This window comes from Mobula hypostoma, chromosome 9, assembly GCF_963921235.1.
Source record: "Mobula hypostoma chromosome 9, sMobHyp1.1, whole genome shotgun sequence".
Lineage (NCBI taxonomy): Eukaryota > Metazoa > Chordata > Chondrichthyes > Myliobatiformes > Myliobatidae > Mobula > Mobula hypostoma.
Window position 1 is genome coordinate 125,804,017 of NC_086105.1, and position 18,139 is coordinate 125,822,155.

Sequence of the window (18,139 nt, forward strand, 5' to 3'; positions counted from 1 at the left end):
TTCATTGAGCATAGTACCCATGTGTCTGAACCAGCACATTGGTGATATTGATACCTAATAATCTGAAGTTCAGAATCATTCCCACCTGAACACCATTGATACCGCTGGAGAAATGTGCTCCATCCCCCTTCCAGATGCGAATGACTAGATTTTTCATTTTTCTGAGGTTATAGCCATGCAGGTCACAATTCTTCAACTCTGCAAGTACCATCTAAGGTTCATACGACTATCACGCTTTTGACAAGAGTTCCAGGCCTCTACCACCTATCTTGATGGAAAAAGTATTTAAATTATATATTTTAAAGAATCACCTCCCCTCAAATCCTTACAATTACCTTAAATCTATTGCCCCTATTTTTGAAACCTCTGCTAAGGAAAACAGATCCTTCCTACTTACTCAAGGAGTCCACCCAACAACAGGGCAGCACAGTGGTGTAGTGGTCAGTACAACGCTTTACAGTACCAGCAACCCGGGTACATCTCCTGCTGCTGTCCTGAAAGGAGCTTGTACATTCTCCCCTTGACCGCTCAGGTTTCCTCCAGATGCCCCGATTTCCTCCCACAGTCCAAAGACAAACTGGTTGTTAGGTTAATTGGTCATTATAACCAATGATTAGGCTAGAATTAAATTGGGGATTTGCTGGGCAGCGCAGCTTGAAGGGCCGGAAAGGCCTATTCCACACTCTATCTCAGTAAAGTACCAGAATAGTGATCAAGCAACAGTCAAATTAATACTAAGCACGATCTGATGATCTACCCTTTGGTCTAATTAAGCTTACCCAAATGAATTACATTGCATTTCACTGGTGAAATATTATCTGGCAATTTTTTTTGCAAGAGTGACCTTAGAGGTTTAGAAAATTATGAGAAGCATAGATAGGATACACAGAATCTTTCCCTCAGGGAATAGGTTTAAGATGACAGGGGAGAAGATCTGATGGTGCAAATTTTTCCCACAGAGGCTGGAATAAGCTTTCAGAGGAAGTGACAGAAACAGGTACTATTAAATGTACCAGTACTCCTATAGTAAAGGGGCAAAGGTATAAGGGCCCAAAGTGGGCAAAGTAAGGTTGGAATCAGATGAGCATTAACGAAGTGGGCCACAGGGTTCTCCCTTTGTGCTGCACAGTTCCATGATTCGCTGATCCATGTGACAGATGTATTTTGCAAGTGAATTTGCACAAAATATACAGTCGCTTACTGCCACAGGTAAGTTGCTGAAAGATTTTGGTAGGTAACCTCTGCCTTAGGTCCAGCTGACCTACTTGCAAATATATAAAGAAAGCAGATTCAAAGCCAGCTACTACAAACTTTATTATTTGTTCATCCATCATGATTTATAACATTGTACACCATTGTCAAAAATAAATGCAGTACCATAATGCACTACCCATTTTGATGCCTTGAACCCATTATTCAGGTTCTCATTTATAGGTACTACATATAAATACTTAAATAAAGCAACAATTTATCTTAAACAAAAAATTTTCAAACCTATAAAGTATATGAAAATACTCGTTTTATACAAATTTTTTTATAAACATATAGCAGGTGCCAACTTCAAGGTTTTATATATTTAACATTTTGTGTAACATATCCAATTTGGATGAAAACAAAAAAAAAACAATGACGCTACAAAAGACCAGAGTCCATTGCCATTTTGTAGAAGGTTCCTTTTCTGAGTATGAGATTAGGTATGGTATCAAACTCTACAACCTGACCCTTGTCCAGAACCAGAACCCTGCAAGAATAAAAGGTAATGTTATGTTAGAAACCTCAAAAAAACATTCGTGACCTTGGGACTATCACCTATTTTCCAATTTACAGTTAGCTATTATGAACAATTGTTAACATTTACATATTGGACCTCAGAAAACGTGCATCCATACTTATGACGCTGTCACAAGGAAAATGAAACAAAAGTGTTTTTATTACTAATATTACTAAACAAATCACATGGGCCTGAAATTTTGTGGGAAATATGCCTAATTTCTGCAACTTTGGGACTGCTATCCATTCCAATGCAGAAATCACTAAAGTCAGGGATTCACCACTGAACTGAATTGTGCTCAAAAGGTGCAATTAGTCCACTGATAGGGAGGGACAGGAGATGTGGGCTGGGTCAAGCAAGATTCAGCCCAAAATATTCAAGAACGTGTTTAATTGTCTGAAAGCACTTTTAACATTTTTAAGCAACAGACACAAAATGCTGGAGGAACTCAGCAGGTCAAGCAGCATCTATTGAAAATAGTCTACGTTTCAGGCTGAGAGCCTTCATCAGGACTCCTTCAACATTTTTAAAGCTTTTTTCCTCTTAAAATTCAGCACTGTGCAACAATCTTAGGCACATATATGTAGTTAGGGTGCCCAAGGCTTTTGCACAGTACTGTGTTAATGTGGAGCAGAGCTGGCATGGGTGTAGACAGACCCAGCCCTGAGACAGCAGACAAGGTCATTTGATTCTTAACAATTGGCTTATTGATCATTACAGAATGTCTCTCTGGTGCTTGCCGCTTCCTCCCCCCTCTTTCCCTTTACCCAACCACGATTGCGCTCTCCCTGCCGCCTTCCTATTCTCAGTCCACAACAGACACCCATAACAGAATTAGGTTTATCACTTACGAATGTTATGAAAGTTAGGTTTTTTGTGGCAGCAGTACAGTGCAATACATACAATCACTACATATAAAAAAGACAGTATTGTATGTCAAACATTCTGAACCATCGACTGTTGTAATACTTTGACAAGCGTGGCCAGGTAGGGGGTGTTGCATAGCCAACTGTGGAAGCTCTCCCATCCTTCTCTTAATGAATGGTCCAAATTTATTTGGCATCACTGTCCAGAAGATCCTTACCACCATATTCTTTCTAATGGGTTTTCAGAAGTTTTGAATGCTCAACAGTGAGCATTACTGATTTTGAAATATTAACCACAACACAAAATATAGATTTTATTAACTTTTTTTGGTGTAGACAGTTGCTCCTAGCTTGCAACATTCAATGGCATCATTGTAGTTTGCTTCAGCAGATTCACTTTGGTCTTCTGTCTCAGCTCAGACATACTGTAATTGGGCAAAGCACTAATTCTTCAAATTCATTGCAATGGCTTTACCAGATGTTGGCATTGCCTATAATTTTATCTCTCATTGGTAAAATTAAAACCAATCCATCTGGTCTGGTCTTGACCCAACTACAAAGATAGAGGCCAGGATAACAAATTTGCTGCATTATTTATACCAATTACCATTACTTTAACTATTTGGTTTACAACAAAAAAGCTACACAAACTAGCTGTGGATTCTGACTTTCAATTTAAGTAACATGCGTGCACGTCACAAACATACTCAAATCCCAAAAGTGAAATAAAGAAGCATAGTAATTTTACATCTTGTTTAATAACTCAAAATGAACTACTTTAAAACTAGGACTTTCTTCTCTTTTCCTAGTTGCTGTAAAGAGTTAACATATAGTTTAATTATTTGTACTTGATGGCTTTTTAGACAATCACTGGACTATTGTCAGAATCAGAATCAGGTTTATTATCACTGGCATGTGACGTGAAATTTGTTAACTTAGCAGCAGCAGTTCAATGCAATATATAATCTAGCAGAGAGGAAAAAATAATAAAATAAAACATCATAATAAATAAACAAGTAAATTACATATATTGAATAGATTATTTAAAAATGTGCAAAAACAGAAATACTGTATATTAAAAAAGTGAGGGAGTGTCCAAAGTTTCAAAGTCCATTCAGGAATTGGATGGCAGATGGGAAGAAATATAAAATACTCCGCAGATGCTGAGGTCAAAGCAACACTCACAACATGCTGGAGGAACTCAGCAGGTCGGGCAGCATCCGTGGAAACGATCAGTCAATGTTCCTGAAACACTGAGTGTGTGCCTTCAGGCTTCTGTATGTCCTACCTGATGGTAACAGTGAGAAAAGGGCATGCTGGAGATCTTTAATAATGGACGCTGTCTTTCCGAGACACCACTCCCTAACGATGTGCTGGGTACTTTGTAGGCTATCCCCAAGATGGAGCTGACTAGATTTACAACCTTCTGCAGCTTCTTTCGATCCTGTACAGTAGCCCCTCCAGACCAGACAGTGATGCAGCCTGTCAGAATGCTCTCCACAGTACAACTATAGAAGTTTTTGAGCATATTTGTTGACATGCCAAATCACTTCAAACTCCTAATAAAGTAGAACTGCTGTCTTGCCTCCTTTATGACTACATCAATGTATTGGGACCAGGTTAGATCCTCAGAGATCTTGACACCCAGAAACTTGAAGCTGCTCACTCTCTCTCCACTCTTGATCCCACTATGAGGATTGGTCGTCTTACCCTTCCTGACGTCCACAATCAGCTCTTTTGTCTTACTGATGTTGAGTGCCAGGCTGTTGCTGCAGCACCATTCCACTAGTTGGCAAATATCACTCCTGTACGCCCTCTCATCACTACCTGAGATTCTACCAACAATGGCTGTATCGTCAGCAAATTTGAGCTATGCCTAGCCACACAGTCATGTGTATACAGAGAATAGAGCAGTGGGCTAAGCACACACCCCTGAGATGCACCAGTGTTGTCTTTTAAATTTTCCATATTCTACCCTCAGAGGAAGCACAAACCAGGTTCTGTACACATACTAGGTTCTGCACTCTTCTCAGCAGAGACTGGAACTACTTAGTGAGGAAAATGATGGCGTGAATGAACATATTTCTAAATTTTAAGTTACTCAATTCCAAAATTAGCCCAACAGTTTGTTTTTACAACAGTTCAGGTTTCTACTATTGCCACTATTTAATAACTTGAAATCTTTATCTCTGAAGTATTTTTCTTAAAAAGCAACTGGTATGATTTACGCCGATTAATTTACAAACCTAACAACTGGAATTGTCTGCTCGGAACCCACTATTTGCCTAGAGATTTCAACTGTAATATTATTTTCAGCTAATAGAAAGCCAATAGAAAGCAGCACCTTTATTCAAATACGCAGCAAAGTGCAGGTGATACGAGTTGCTTGAGAAAACATGACAGTTCATCACACAGACAAAATGACTTCACTTGTGCCATAAAATTAGACAAATTGGAGAACGTGGATATGTTCCACTACCGTGTGCAATTACCCAACACAAAAATTGCTGCAGGATTGATGCTCAATTACCGTGTATAATCCATAATGGTGTTGAGACGATGTGCTATGGTGAGTACAGTGCATTCATCAAACTGGTTTCTTATCGTTGACTGGATGAGTTTGTCTGTTTCTAGATCTACAGCAGCTGTGGCTTCATCGAGAACTAATACTTTGGATTTCCGAAGAAGTGCTCGTGCTAAACAAATCAGTTGTCGCTGTCCAACACTGAAATCACAAAAAAAAATTTAGATTTTTTTACCTTCAGTTTTTCTTCTTTGGAATCCCTCAAAAATAAATAGTCATAGAACATATAACATGCACAAAATACTGGAGGAACTCAGCAGGTCAGGCAGCATCTATGGAAATTAATAAACAGTCAATGTTTCGGGCCAAAATTACTCACCCTCCTGATCTGCTGAGTTCTCCCATCACTTTGTGTGTGTTGTTCTGGATTTCCAGCATCCGCACAGAACCTCTTGTGTTTATAACTATGAGTACTTGTTTAACTTAAGTGAGTTTTGTCTGCTTACATTATTAAAGGCACAATCACTCAAAGGTGAATTTCCACTGCTTAACCCACCTCCATCATAAAAATCAGGACAACAGCTGCAGTACAAAGTTAGAACTGATCAGTTTTAGAATTAAATATGTTTGATCGGATCCTTTTGTGGTTATCCAGTACATTAAACCAAACACCATTAGCAAACAATCTGTCCTATGATCTTCTGACCAATCATACTGTCAAACCACCTCACCACACCCAGCTGTTTCTGATGAACAGAAATCTTTGGACACGGTTTAAAAATATATTAAAAAAATTAAACTACTAAATTCAAATTATAATGAGATAATATATAGATAGTCCTATTGAATGTGAGGCAGCAATTATCATCAGAGTAATTCAAACTGGCAATGTGATGGAAGAGTTGGGGGAAACAATAACCTCAATTCTGTAAGTTTCAAGATAGTTATGGGGAAGGGGGTTGAGGGTGGTTGCGGAGGGAGGCTGATTTTAAAAGAGAGAACCTGGGAAAAATAGATTGCTTGCAGATGTTTGTGTGTTAAATGATTTATTTTTAAAAGATTCTCATGTGTAGGACAATTTGCATGTTCTAGTAAGGGTGAAAGGCAAAAATGTCAAGATTAGGTCAATCTTGAAAGAAAAAGGATATAGAAAGGGGGAAAACAGAAGTATATGACATACATGCAGTCCTTCAACTCAGCATGTCTTTTGAGGAACTTAGCAGTGAACAGAGTGCATGGGATAGAACTTAAAGAAATTAGAAGGATAAATGGGACCATGAAATACCCTTGGCAAACCTAAGGCATTCTATGAGTATATCAGAAGCAAGTGGGATATCCAGGGAAACAGTGGGTTTCCTAGAGACCAATGTAGTAATCTATAAGTGGAGCTGGGCGTATTTTAAAATTTTAAATGAACATCTCTCATCTGTAATCATCAAGATAGTAGTTCAGGAAGGAGTACATTGATGGTCTGCATAATGTCAATAGTAAGAAAGTGGAGGCATTAGATGTCATGAAACACGCTAGGGTTGATACATCCACTGGTTCAGAAGAAATCTTTCCCAGGTTGCTACAGGAAGCAAGAAAAGGGATAACAAGGACTCTGACAGAGATATCTGCATCTTCATTAGCCACAAGTGAGATATTAGAAGACTGGGGACAAGTAATATGGTCCCTTTATTTAAGAAGGGCAGCTGGGATAGGTCTGTAAGTACAGGCTTATTCAGTTGATAAGGAAAATATTCAAGAAAAATGTAACTGTTATTTATGTGGGCCCAAAGCTACAGTAAAGTTCAGATGTAGTCATGCTGGGCCTTGAACACATTTCGTAGATCCTTGCTGCACTGCACAAGTGTGGTAATCCATCACATCCCAATATATGCATTGCAGCCAGTGGTAGTTCTCAAAGGAACCGGTGGTGAAGATTCAGTACATTCCAACCAAAAAAACATTAGAAATTGCTGGAGTAGAATATCAGACATCCCACCTCTCCCGGAAGTTCTGGGAGGCTCCTGCATATTAATAGTGGCTCCCTGATGCCCGCAAATTATATACAATATCATGGAAATCAATTTTTTTGAGAGCAAGTGAGAGAAAGCAAGAGAGAGCGCGAGAGAAAGCAAGAGAGAGCGCGTGAGAGCGAAAGCAAGCGAGAGCGAGCAACAGCGCATGAGCGAGAGAAAGCAAGCGAGAGAGCGAAAGCGAGAGAGAGAGCGAGTGAGCAAGCAACGAGAGACAGCGAGAGCGGAAGTAAGCCAGAGCGCTTGAGAGAGCGCGAGCGACCATGAGAGAGAGAGAGCGCGCCCTGGCAGAGTATTCCAAAAAAAATATAAAACATACATCACCCCAGACTACACTAAAGTGTACCCCTGCCTAATAGGGGTCAAAATAATGACAGTGTTGCTCGCTGCGCTGTTCGCAACAGTGACTTTTCTATTGCCCATGGTGGGTTAAGACTGTAAAAGACATGTTGAGGTGAGTTTAACAGGTGTCATTCGTTCATTAGCATAACTAACATTATTTAAACTAGCTGGCCAGCTGCTAAGGAGCTACTCTATTGCAGACATCCCACCTCTCCCGGAAGTCTGCCACAAATTGATGGTGCTACCTCCCTGAAATGAGTTTTTGCAGGGTGGGATGTCTGGAATATGGCAGTACGATTTGTGTTGAATAAATTCACAAACTAAATGACCACAACCCTCTTGGATAGTTATTTCCTCTGGTTGAAAGAATTTGCCATCTCTCTTGAATCACCAGCACCTATTTTGAGACTATGACCTTTGTTCTAGGCAACCAGCCAGGGGATATATTATCCCTGTATTTATCGGTCATGCCCAGAAGATTTCTAAGCATTTCAATGTGATCCCTTTTTTAAAGAAAAAGTCAAGAATGCACCATTAACCTATCACTTTCTTTCAACATAGTAATATGAATTTGTCCAGTTTTCTTTGACTCTTAAAGCGAGGCAATAATAAAACAAAAGATCCTTGTATACATTGAAACACGAGAAACAAAGCTGCTTTAATCTCAACATTCTCCTTCAGGTGGGTGTCATAGAAATCAGCTTAGCTTAGAATAAAAACATTGTTCAAAACCTAATCATTAATAAATCAACATTCCTGTGGTTCTTTTACTATCAAGATCAATTTTAGTAGCTTTTCCCTCAAATTTCCTGCTACTTGCTCTTTAAGGACCATGGCAAAGCAAATTGCAGGAGAGTTCCAAACTCATCCTAAACTTGCACAAGGAAGTAATCAAACAGCTAACTATTCTCACTTTGCTGTTTCGTAAACTTATGTACAACTTGCAGTAAGTTTAATAAATAAAACATGAAATCCAGAGGGGGCCACTTAAGAACACCATCATGGATAATGAAACACAATGGTGCAATTCTAATAGTACATTTTGAGACTTGCTGTCTACTAATTGCCAATTACTAAGATTGCAAGTCATAACTAGAAATAACTTCATAATATGCATCACTCCTTTACAATCAAATTCTGAGCACAGCAGATGGAATTTTAAAAGAAACAAAATTTAGGAAACTTCGGGAATTCGGAAGGCTCAAATTTTGCAGATCCCCTAGAATGTGCCAGTATTAATCTACCTGACTGCGTGAAAGTGCATGACTCCCTGTGGAGGTTGGAATCAAGCCCACTCCATTAAATTTGCTCACAGGAAATCTGTGCTGCATCACTGCACTTCTATCAGAACATCTGACATGGATGTGTAGACTTAATCAGATTTCCCAGCATTCAGACTGGGAAGTCTGCCCTCTGAGGCTACACCAGTTAATTAAACTCCAGCAGATCCTTTGATGCAAATTGAAAGTAACAGCCAAGAAAAACAAAATACAATTTCCTTTCTTACAATTTCAATTGATTTAAAGCTATGCAATCATCTTTAGTTTTATTAAATTATTTCAAACACATCAATTATTTTTATATAAATTGTGTCCAAGTATTCCTCAAGGTTGGGACATTTACGTAGATTCAATTTAATTGAGAGCTGTTATGCCTAGGGAAGGGTCGCAGCCATCCAAGGAATGGAGTTACATTTTGGCAGATCCTGCCTCTCTGACCAGCTGTAAGTCAAGTTCTCAGCAGAAGTCTGCACAACTGCCTCCTGCCACTGTCACCCATTCTTTGGTTGTTTTTTGTTTAAAAAAAACTGCAAAAGCTAAATTAGCAAAACAATTTATTCACTGATTATTAATCTTGATTTGAGCACATTTTTGTACTTTATCACCATCGCAGACATCTCTATTTACCTCAGATTCTCCCCTCCTTCGGAGCATTCATGATTCAATTTGTTTGAAAGACCAGACACGAATGCATTCAGGTGAGCCAGTTCCAGAGCTCTCCATACTTCTGCGTCAGAGTACTTATCAAAGGGATCCAAATTCATTCGAAGTGAACCCGAAAACAAAATTGGGTCCTATCAATGAATTACATATAACACTTCATTATTAAGAGATTTATAGAATAACATTATCAATATCAGGTTTAAAACATTAACTCCAAAGTGTTCAATTGCTTACCTGAGGTATTATTGTAATCTGAAGCCTGAGATCATGTAGGCCTATTTTTGTAATGTCAATTCCATCAATGTATATATTTCCTTGAGCCGGTTCAATTATTCGAAATAGGCCAAGTGCAAAAGATGATTTCCCAGCTCCTGTTCTTCCCACTATACCAATCTATGAGAAAAAGTAACAGCATAGTCAATAGTTCATCTGGTTGTGAAGATAACAAAAGAAAAACAAATAAGATTTAGATGTCAGGAGTAACATACTGAAACTGCAAAACCATTCCTTTATTTTAGGTAGTAGACTCATAAATCAAAAAAAACTAGCAGCTTAAAAAGAGAACAGTCACATTCAGATTACATATTGTGGCCTTACTCATAAGTTAAATGTTAAGTCTTTTGTCACAAAAATGAATATTTTTTTAAGATTTTCATAGAATTACTTCACCAATATTCAGATAGCTTTAAATGTACAAGAGTCAGCAAAAGGGTAAAATTTGTTGCTTGGGGAAAAGAAAATACTGGCCAGTCTTCAGCTTCTGTTAGCGCAAATGTGTGAACCAAGTTGTCATACAATGTCATGTTCCATACTATGACTCAGCAGATTCTCAAGCATCCAAACCACGACACAGTTGTGGTCCTTTTGGAGAGGTGGTACTGGTGTGGATGATACATATATCCAAAAATAGAAGGGAGTCATGTCCCAAACAAAGAGTAGCTGAGACAATTCCATCCCGCACTTTGGTAGAAGAATTGAAAGGGCTGATTATTTTCTAATAAGGACTTGGGTGTCCTTGTGCAAGACTCCCTAAAGGTTAGTTTGCAGGTTTAATCTGTGGTGATGAGGGCAATTGAGACATTAGCATTCACTTCAAGAGGACTAAAACATAAAAAAGATGTTGAGACTTTATAAAGCACTGGTGAGGTCTCACTTGGAGTATTGTGAGCAGTTTTGGGCCCCTTATCTTCGAAAGGATTTGCTGAAACTAGAGAGGCTTCAAAGGAGGTTCTCAAAAATGATTCCAGGACTGAATGGTTTGTCATATGAAAAGTGTTTGATAGCTCTGGGCCCGTATTCACTGGAATTCAGAAGAATAAGGGGTGACCTAATTGAAACCCATTGAAAGGTGAAAGTATCAAGTGGATGTGGAGAGGATGCTTCCTATGATGGGAGAGTCTAAGACCGGAGAACAGCCTCAGAATAGAGGGGCATCGTTTGAGAACAGAGATGAGGAGGAATTTCTTTAGCCAGAGAGTGGTGAACCTGTGGAATTCTTTGCTATAGGTAGCTGTGAAGGCCAAGTTCTATGCATATTTAAGGCAAAGGTTGATAGATTCTTGATTGGTCAAAGCATGAAGAGAATGGTGGGGGGGAGTGGAGGAAAGCACGAGATGGGAGCTGAGAGGAAAAATAGATCCGTCATGATAAAATATTGGAGCAGGCTTGATGGGCTAAATGGCCTAATTCTACTCCTATATCTCACAACTAAATTCCCCAGAAAGTTCAATTGGAACAGCAAAATTCCCATTAATTTTTTTGATAGTATTAAGTGTGTAACTGTGAAGTCAACATGCACATTAAAGTATCATTGAATATAAAATATACACAAACATCACTAATGTGCATTCAGTGCTCATCAATTTGCCTAGACAAGACTTACCAAACTTAAATCAGTGAAACCCAAAATCAGATCAATCCTCACATTTAGGGGAAAAACAGCATTTGACAAAAATATAATTTTAAATGGTCTTACAAGTATTTGCATATGAAAATAAAAGCTTAGCTGCTGATTATAGTCAGTAAAGAGTACAGCTATAAAGAATGACATTTACAATCAATAGCAAGTTTAGCACAAACACCAACTCAGCTAAATATTACCATTACTCAGTTCTATTGGTCATCAGATCATTTTTCCCACTAACCTTTTCACCTCCATTTATAGATAGAGTAATATCCTTCAAAGCCAAGTCAAGATCTGTCCTATACCGTAATCCATAATTTATAAATTCTACCTTTCCTTCCCAAGGCCATGTTTGAGGTGGTTGACTTTCTTTTATAACCCAATGTGCCTAAATAGAAGGAAAAAATCTGTAATATTTGTCTTAACAAATGCTGCCAGATATTCATAAGCAAAACATTATATTTGAAGAATCTCCCTTTGTGGGATAAAATAGAAAAAGCTAGCAATGACCGTGAATGGAAAAAACAGTGAACCTTTTACATCTTGAACACCATTAGAACTGGAAAAAAAGAGAAAACATTAAATTTCAGTAGCAGGCAAGATGGGAGAATGCTGTAGATGGTCCAATTTCCAGAGGCATATAGGAGGGCCGTGCCATGTACTAATTCCGAGATCTTGATTTTGAATCTGCTCTTTGATTGACTACACTGGCAAAGAAGACAGTGGTTGAAGTCATTATTGATATCTACTTTCACCAGGAGATGGCTCCCAAGATATGGGAAGTGGTCCATATTCATGACATATTTATTATTCCTCTCAATCCCATTCTCTTGCCTTCTCCCCTTAACCTCTGATGCCTTACTAATCAAGAAACTATCAACTCTGCTTTAAATCGATCCATGACTTGGTCTCTACAGTCATCTGTGGGAACAAATTCCACAGATTCAGCACCCTCTGGCTGAAGAAATTCATTGTCATTTCTGTTCTAAAGAGACATCTTTCTATTCTGAGGCTACACCATCTGGTCCTAGACTCCCCCACTGTAGGGAGAATACACTCCACGTCCATTCTATCTTAACCAATCAATATTTGATAGATTTTAGTAAGATTTTTCCACCCCCCCCCCATTTTTTTAAACTCCAGCAATTGGAGGCCCAGAAGCATCCTCATATGTTAACTCTTTCATTACCTTTTATGGCAATTCATTTTCTAGAGTTGTGGATCAATGCATATATTAAGACTCTTTTCCAAAGCTTACAAACCTATATTTTGTAAATGGACATAAGACTAAACTCAAACATGCTATACTCCCCCTTGATTCAGTGAGAACACACCTTTATTTCTTTTCATTCAAATTTAGTCTTACCTCTTTTGGAGTATCAAAATACTGCTGCACTCTTTCCACTGCAACAATATTAGTTTCTACTTCTGAAGACATGCGTACCAGCCAGTTTAATGTTGTTGTTATCTAAATGATAACAAAACCGATTTATAAATAAAATCAATTAGTTAATATAATGAATGTTATTAAATATAAGCATTATAGACTGGATAGGACTTTTTACTTTAAACCTGTGCTTAAATCAAACAGAATATGAATCCCAAGTGCCAATATTAAACAATTACAAGAATTTCCAAATACCTAGCCCTCAATAAAACTAAATTACTGACAAAAATATTGCAGATTACAGTTAAGCAACAAAAATAAAAACAAATTTTGTGGAGTCTATTTTTTTTTTAATCTTCCTGTTTGCTTAAGTACAAGAAATAATTATTTTATATTTTCATATTAGGAACTCCTGATCCTTTAGAAAAAAAACAAGCCATGCTTAACATTACATGATTTTGCAATGAGTATCTCATCTATTGAACATCAGCTTTTGCATTCTTTAAAAGGTTCAAATCAAAAGTCTAATGAAATAGTCCTTCATTCATTTTAAGAGACCTTAAACAGCAATCCAAAAGCTCAACACCATCCAAAGGCAGGATCATCAAGGACATACTACGACTTACACAAGAAACAAAAAGCAAGAGGATCGCATGTGCCCCTTGAGCCTGCTCCACTATTCAATGAGATCATGACTGATTTCTGCCTCAATAAAACTTTCTTACTCATTGATCATATTCTTCATTTCCTTTAAAATCCTAGTCTATCAATTTCTATTTCAAAAACAACCTTGACCAAGCCCCCACAGCTCTCTCAGAGGGAAATCTGAAGACCCTCTTGTTCTGAATGAGTAAATTTCATCTCATTTTAGTCCTTAATGACCCAACCCCTTTCTTCAACTGCCTTGATGTGAATGTATCAAAGCATGGTTAATAAGTTTGCAGATGATACTAAAATAGGTAGTGATCATTGTGGATAGTGTAAAAGGTAATGAAAATTACAAGAGGTATATGGGTTGAGGACCTTGCAAATGGCTTTCAATCCAAGTAAATGTTAGCTATTGCACTTTAGGAGATAAAATCAGGATAGGACTTGTACAGTGAACGGTAGGGCCCTGGCGAGTGTTATGGAACAGAGGGAGCAAAGGGAAAAGGAAAGAAATTCTTATACATTGTACCCGTCTGTGTTATATCATTGCATGAGCTCTGTAATGAAGTACATCTTGCATTATTACAGTACATACTTCAGTGATTTTTGATATTTTCTTCATCTATGATTTTATTTGCACACGAATTGCAAAATATTAGAAATACCGACATCACTTTATATCAATGTTTAATTAAAAGAGCAAAGTTATTTGGCATTTAATCAATATATCACAAAAAGTCCCATCAATTTTTAATGTATACAGAAAGATTTGCAAATACCTTTAATGTAATTGGTTCAGTTGGTGTTGGGTGGCATGATTTTCCTATGCTACATTTCATTATTAGTTTGTTTCTGATTTGTTACACTGTACACAAAAGTTCCGGAAACTCAGATGCATCAGCTGTCACAGTTAGTAGTACATTAACATTTATCCCCAAGTCAGAAGATCTCCATTGCAGCAATCAGGCAATGGGCATTGGGGATCCTAAGTTCAGGTGGGGATGGTTTGGGGGCATTGAAATTGTTGAAAGACCTGTGATAACATCAGAGCAACGCGATGGTTGGTGCTTTATGAATGAAAGGCAAGATATTGGTTTCAGATGGCGCTGGTGAAGCACAGCAACGACTTGCTGCTAGCAAACAAAACTATTAACTACTTTATTAATCACACTTTTTCCTCAGAAACGATCACTGCAATGTAACTTCCCTTTCGGAGTTGAGCTTTTGAACAGCCTGTACAACCTGACATTTTAAAATAAGTAGTTCTTATTGTAATTTGTTTTTATTATGTACTGCAATGTACTGCTGCTGGAAAACAAATTTCATGACACGTCAGTGACATTAAACCTGATTGTGATTCTGAGGTTCCTGGGAGTGCAAGTGCGTAGAGCACTGAAAGCAGCAACGAAGGTAGACAGGGTGGTAAAGAAAGTGGTACCACAGACTTTCAGTACAGCAATGAGCATTCGCATTGAGAATTTGTGATGCAGTTATGTAAAACGTCTCTCAGGCCACACTTGTAGAGTATTGTGTACAGTTTTGGTGAACCTACGAGAGGAAATATGTTATTAAACTATAAAAAATGTAGCAAAGATTTACCAGAGTGTTGCCTGGACCTGGAGGTTTTTGTAACAAGAAGTTGCACAGACTAGAACTTCATTCCCTGGAACGAAGACGACTGAGGGGTGACCTGATAGAGGTTTACAAGACCATGAGCAGCACAGGCAGGGTGAAAGCACAGTTTTCTCCCCCACGGAGGGGTGTGCTAAAATCAAGAGGGCAAAGGTGAGAGATTTAAAGAACATCAGGGGCAGCTTCTTCACACAAAAGGTGGTGTGTATTTGGAATGAACTGTTAGAAACAGTAGTTAAGTAGTATTAACTGAACAACAGCATTCAAAGTTCATCATGCAAGAAATTCCACATCGACATTCAAGAGCAAGTACAGGGGAAGGAGAATTTTAGAAGGTTATTGTCCAAGTGTGAGTAAATGGGATTAGTCTGGTGGGCAATACAGTCAGCATGGATGAGATGGGCCAAAGGGCCTGTTTCTATGCTCTATAACATTACAATCAGGGAATCAACCAGGCCACATCAATTTAATTCATCAATTGTTTGTTTCATAGCAATATATTTTATTTTTAGTACAGGAAACCAAATTTGTACACAATACTCCAAGGAGATATTTTGGCAGTTTTGTACTCAAACGCTCTCATCATGAGCCAACATGATTTCTCAGCAATCAGCCAAACCTGCATACCAGCTATCAGTAACTTGAACAGGCACATACTCCCTACCAAAGTGGATAACCTTGTATTTCTTCATAATACTCAGTATGTTACACTGCCACCTAGCTTGCCTGTTGAAGCCCCTTTCCAATCTCATCACATTCCCACTTAGTTCTGTGTCATCAACAAATATGGAAATATGACATTTAGTCTCCTCAGCCAAATCACTGATAGAGGCTATGTATGAGCTGTATTACCCAGCATGAACCTGCCAAGGTTACATTCTATCAACAACCTCCCCTCCAAGTTAGACAGGCACTTGCCAATGTCAATTATAAACGGACAGTGAACGTAGAATCACAACAGTACCCAGAACTGATGAAAAGTATAAAAATCGAGGACTTCCGGGTCATCAAGGGAATGGCGGCGTAAGGAAAAGGTCTCTCGACAAAAAAGGTAAACTGCCCCAAAATCGAATTTAGACAAATACTTAATATTGCATAACTATATTAATAAAAGGGGCAAGGATGATGCCTAAGAACAAGAATAAAAAGTCCGCTTCGAAGGCTGATAAACATAAAGAGATGCAGCAAGGCGACGGGCCTAGCTCTCCCACGGCAAGCCAGGACGGAGATAATGAGGGGGAATCGGTGACTCTGTCTTTGATTCTCGGAGAGATTCACGAGTTCCTACAAGATAACAGCAAACAGCTGGAAGATATTAAAGGAGAAATAGTAAAAACTAACTCGCGGATAGATGAAGCCGAAGCGAGGATTGTTGGAATTGAAGAGAAGCTACAAAACGCCGAGGAAGTGATAGCAGAAATGCTGAAGCTACAAGACCAACTCCAGTGGAAACTAATAGATCAAGAAGGCCGCTCGAGAAGGGAAAATGTGAGGATCTACGGAGTTCCCGAAGGAACCGAAGGTAAACCCAGATTGATGATTCCCTCCGTGGAGAAGCTGCTTAGAGAGAACCTTGATATGCCGGCCGCAAAAGACCTACAGATAGAAAGGGCTCACCGCGCGTTTGCACCACAGCCCCTGGCAGGCGCCCAGCCCAGATCGATTCTGATCAGATTTCTCAGTTACAGAACGAAGGAAGAGGTGCTTAAAAGAGCATGGCAAAAGAAAGGTTTCATGTGGAACAACTGCAAAATCAGTTTAGACCACGACTACGCACCGGGGATTCTTGCCAGACGGAAGGAATATACGGAAACACGGAGAGTCCTGAAGGAAAACAACATCAGATTCCAGACCCTGTATCCAGCTCGGCTGAGAGTCTTTTACGACGAAGGGACAAAAACTTACGCTACGGTGGAGAAGGCAACATCGGACCTGGCGGACCGGGGACTACCTATTAAAGTTATCACCCAACCGGAGTCGCTACTGGAGAGGATTCGGCAGAAGTCGTGGCAGTTAGTGGGGCGAGGACGCTCCACTCGAACCAGAGTGTCAAACTACAAGGAAAAGCTGCAAATATTCAGACGCGAATGTACAGACAATACAGATTAATTAAGAGAAATGACTGAAAAGAGTAAATCGGACTTAAAAGTAAAATGAAAACTGGTAACTGAAAATAAACTAGGCGGAATAACTTGAATGATAGCAATATGGTCGAGACATAAATAGGAGAAAATTCTCTATGATTATTCAAACTGCTGAGGGCCCTCTAACACAGGGTGAAGATAGAGGTTATCCCTCTGAACTGAGGCGGGTCGGTGCTCAGGCCTCACTGTGGGAAGTCGGGAAAAATTTTCAAATGTTATACGTTCAGAAATGTCTAGGGTGTGGTTATATGTCTTGGTTTACTGTTGAGAAGGGATTGCTTACTGTTTGGTTAGAAGAGGAGAGTGCTTTTTTTCTACTAGAGAAAAATGCAAACTGAATTGGTAAAAATAATTTCCTATAATGTTAATGGGGTTTTGAATCCAATTAAAAGAAATAAGATTATGTCTAAATTGAAAAAAGAGAGGGCACAAATAGCTTTCCTCCAGGAAACACATATGAGCCAATCTGAACATGGAAAATTAAAAAGAATGGGCTTTAAGCATGTATTTTATTCATCATATAAATTGAGTCACAAAAGAGGGGTAGCTACTTTAATATCAAGTACTCTTAATTATGAACATATTTCAGAGACTAGAGACAAAGAAGGACGGTTTGTAAAAATCACAGGAAGAATAGAAGGTACAGAAATAACATTGCTGAATGTTTATGCTCCTCCAGGTAGTGAATGGTCATTTTATAGACACATTTTTGACCTAATGGTCAGTTCTCGAGGGGTAGTAATTTGTGGAGGGGATTTTAATATTAGATTAAATCCTATATTAGATTCTTCAAGAATAGTTACTCAGAATAAACCTCTGACTCGGAAAGTGAATTCATTGATGGAGGAGTTGGGAATTATAGATGTCTGGAGGGAATTACACCCTACTAGTAAAGATTATACATATTACTCTTTCCCTCATTCAGCCTATTCAAGGATAGACTATTTCTTTATCTTTA

The 18,139-nt window shown here is 38.6% G+C and overlaps 1 protein-coding gene across 2 annotated transcripts in view; it reads right to left on the reverse strand.

Annotated features, from left to right (window-relative positions):
* Positions 1 to 828: 828 nt before the first annotated feature.
* Positions 829 to 18,139, reverse strand: part of abcc1 (ATP binding cassette subfamily C member 1 (ABCC1 blood group)) — a 120,744-nt gene continuing 103,433 nt past the window's right edge. Inside the window, exons 26-31 of one of the 2 annotated variants that reach the window (XM_063059071.1) lie at positions 12,737 to 12,838; positions 11,612 to 11,758; positions 9,702 to 9,860; positions 9,432 to 9,598; positions 5,168 to 5,362; positions 829 to 1,741 (exon numbers count right to left, since the gene is read on the reverse strand). In XM_063059071.1, coding sequence (XP_062915141.1) covers positions 1,633 to 1,741; positions 5,168 to 5,362; positions 9,432 to 9,598; positions 9,702 to 9,860; positions 11,612 to 11,758; positions 12,737 to 12,838 — 879 coding nt within the window. In that variant the 3' untranslated portion in view covers positions 829 to 1,632. The remainder of the gene's footprint in view (positions 1,742 to 5,167; positions 5,363 to 9,431; positions 9,599 to 9,701; positions 9,861 to 11,611; positions 11,759 to 12,736; positions 12,839 to 18,139) is intronic. The other variant, XM_063059070.1, reaches the window with a different exon arrangement.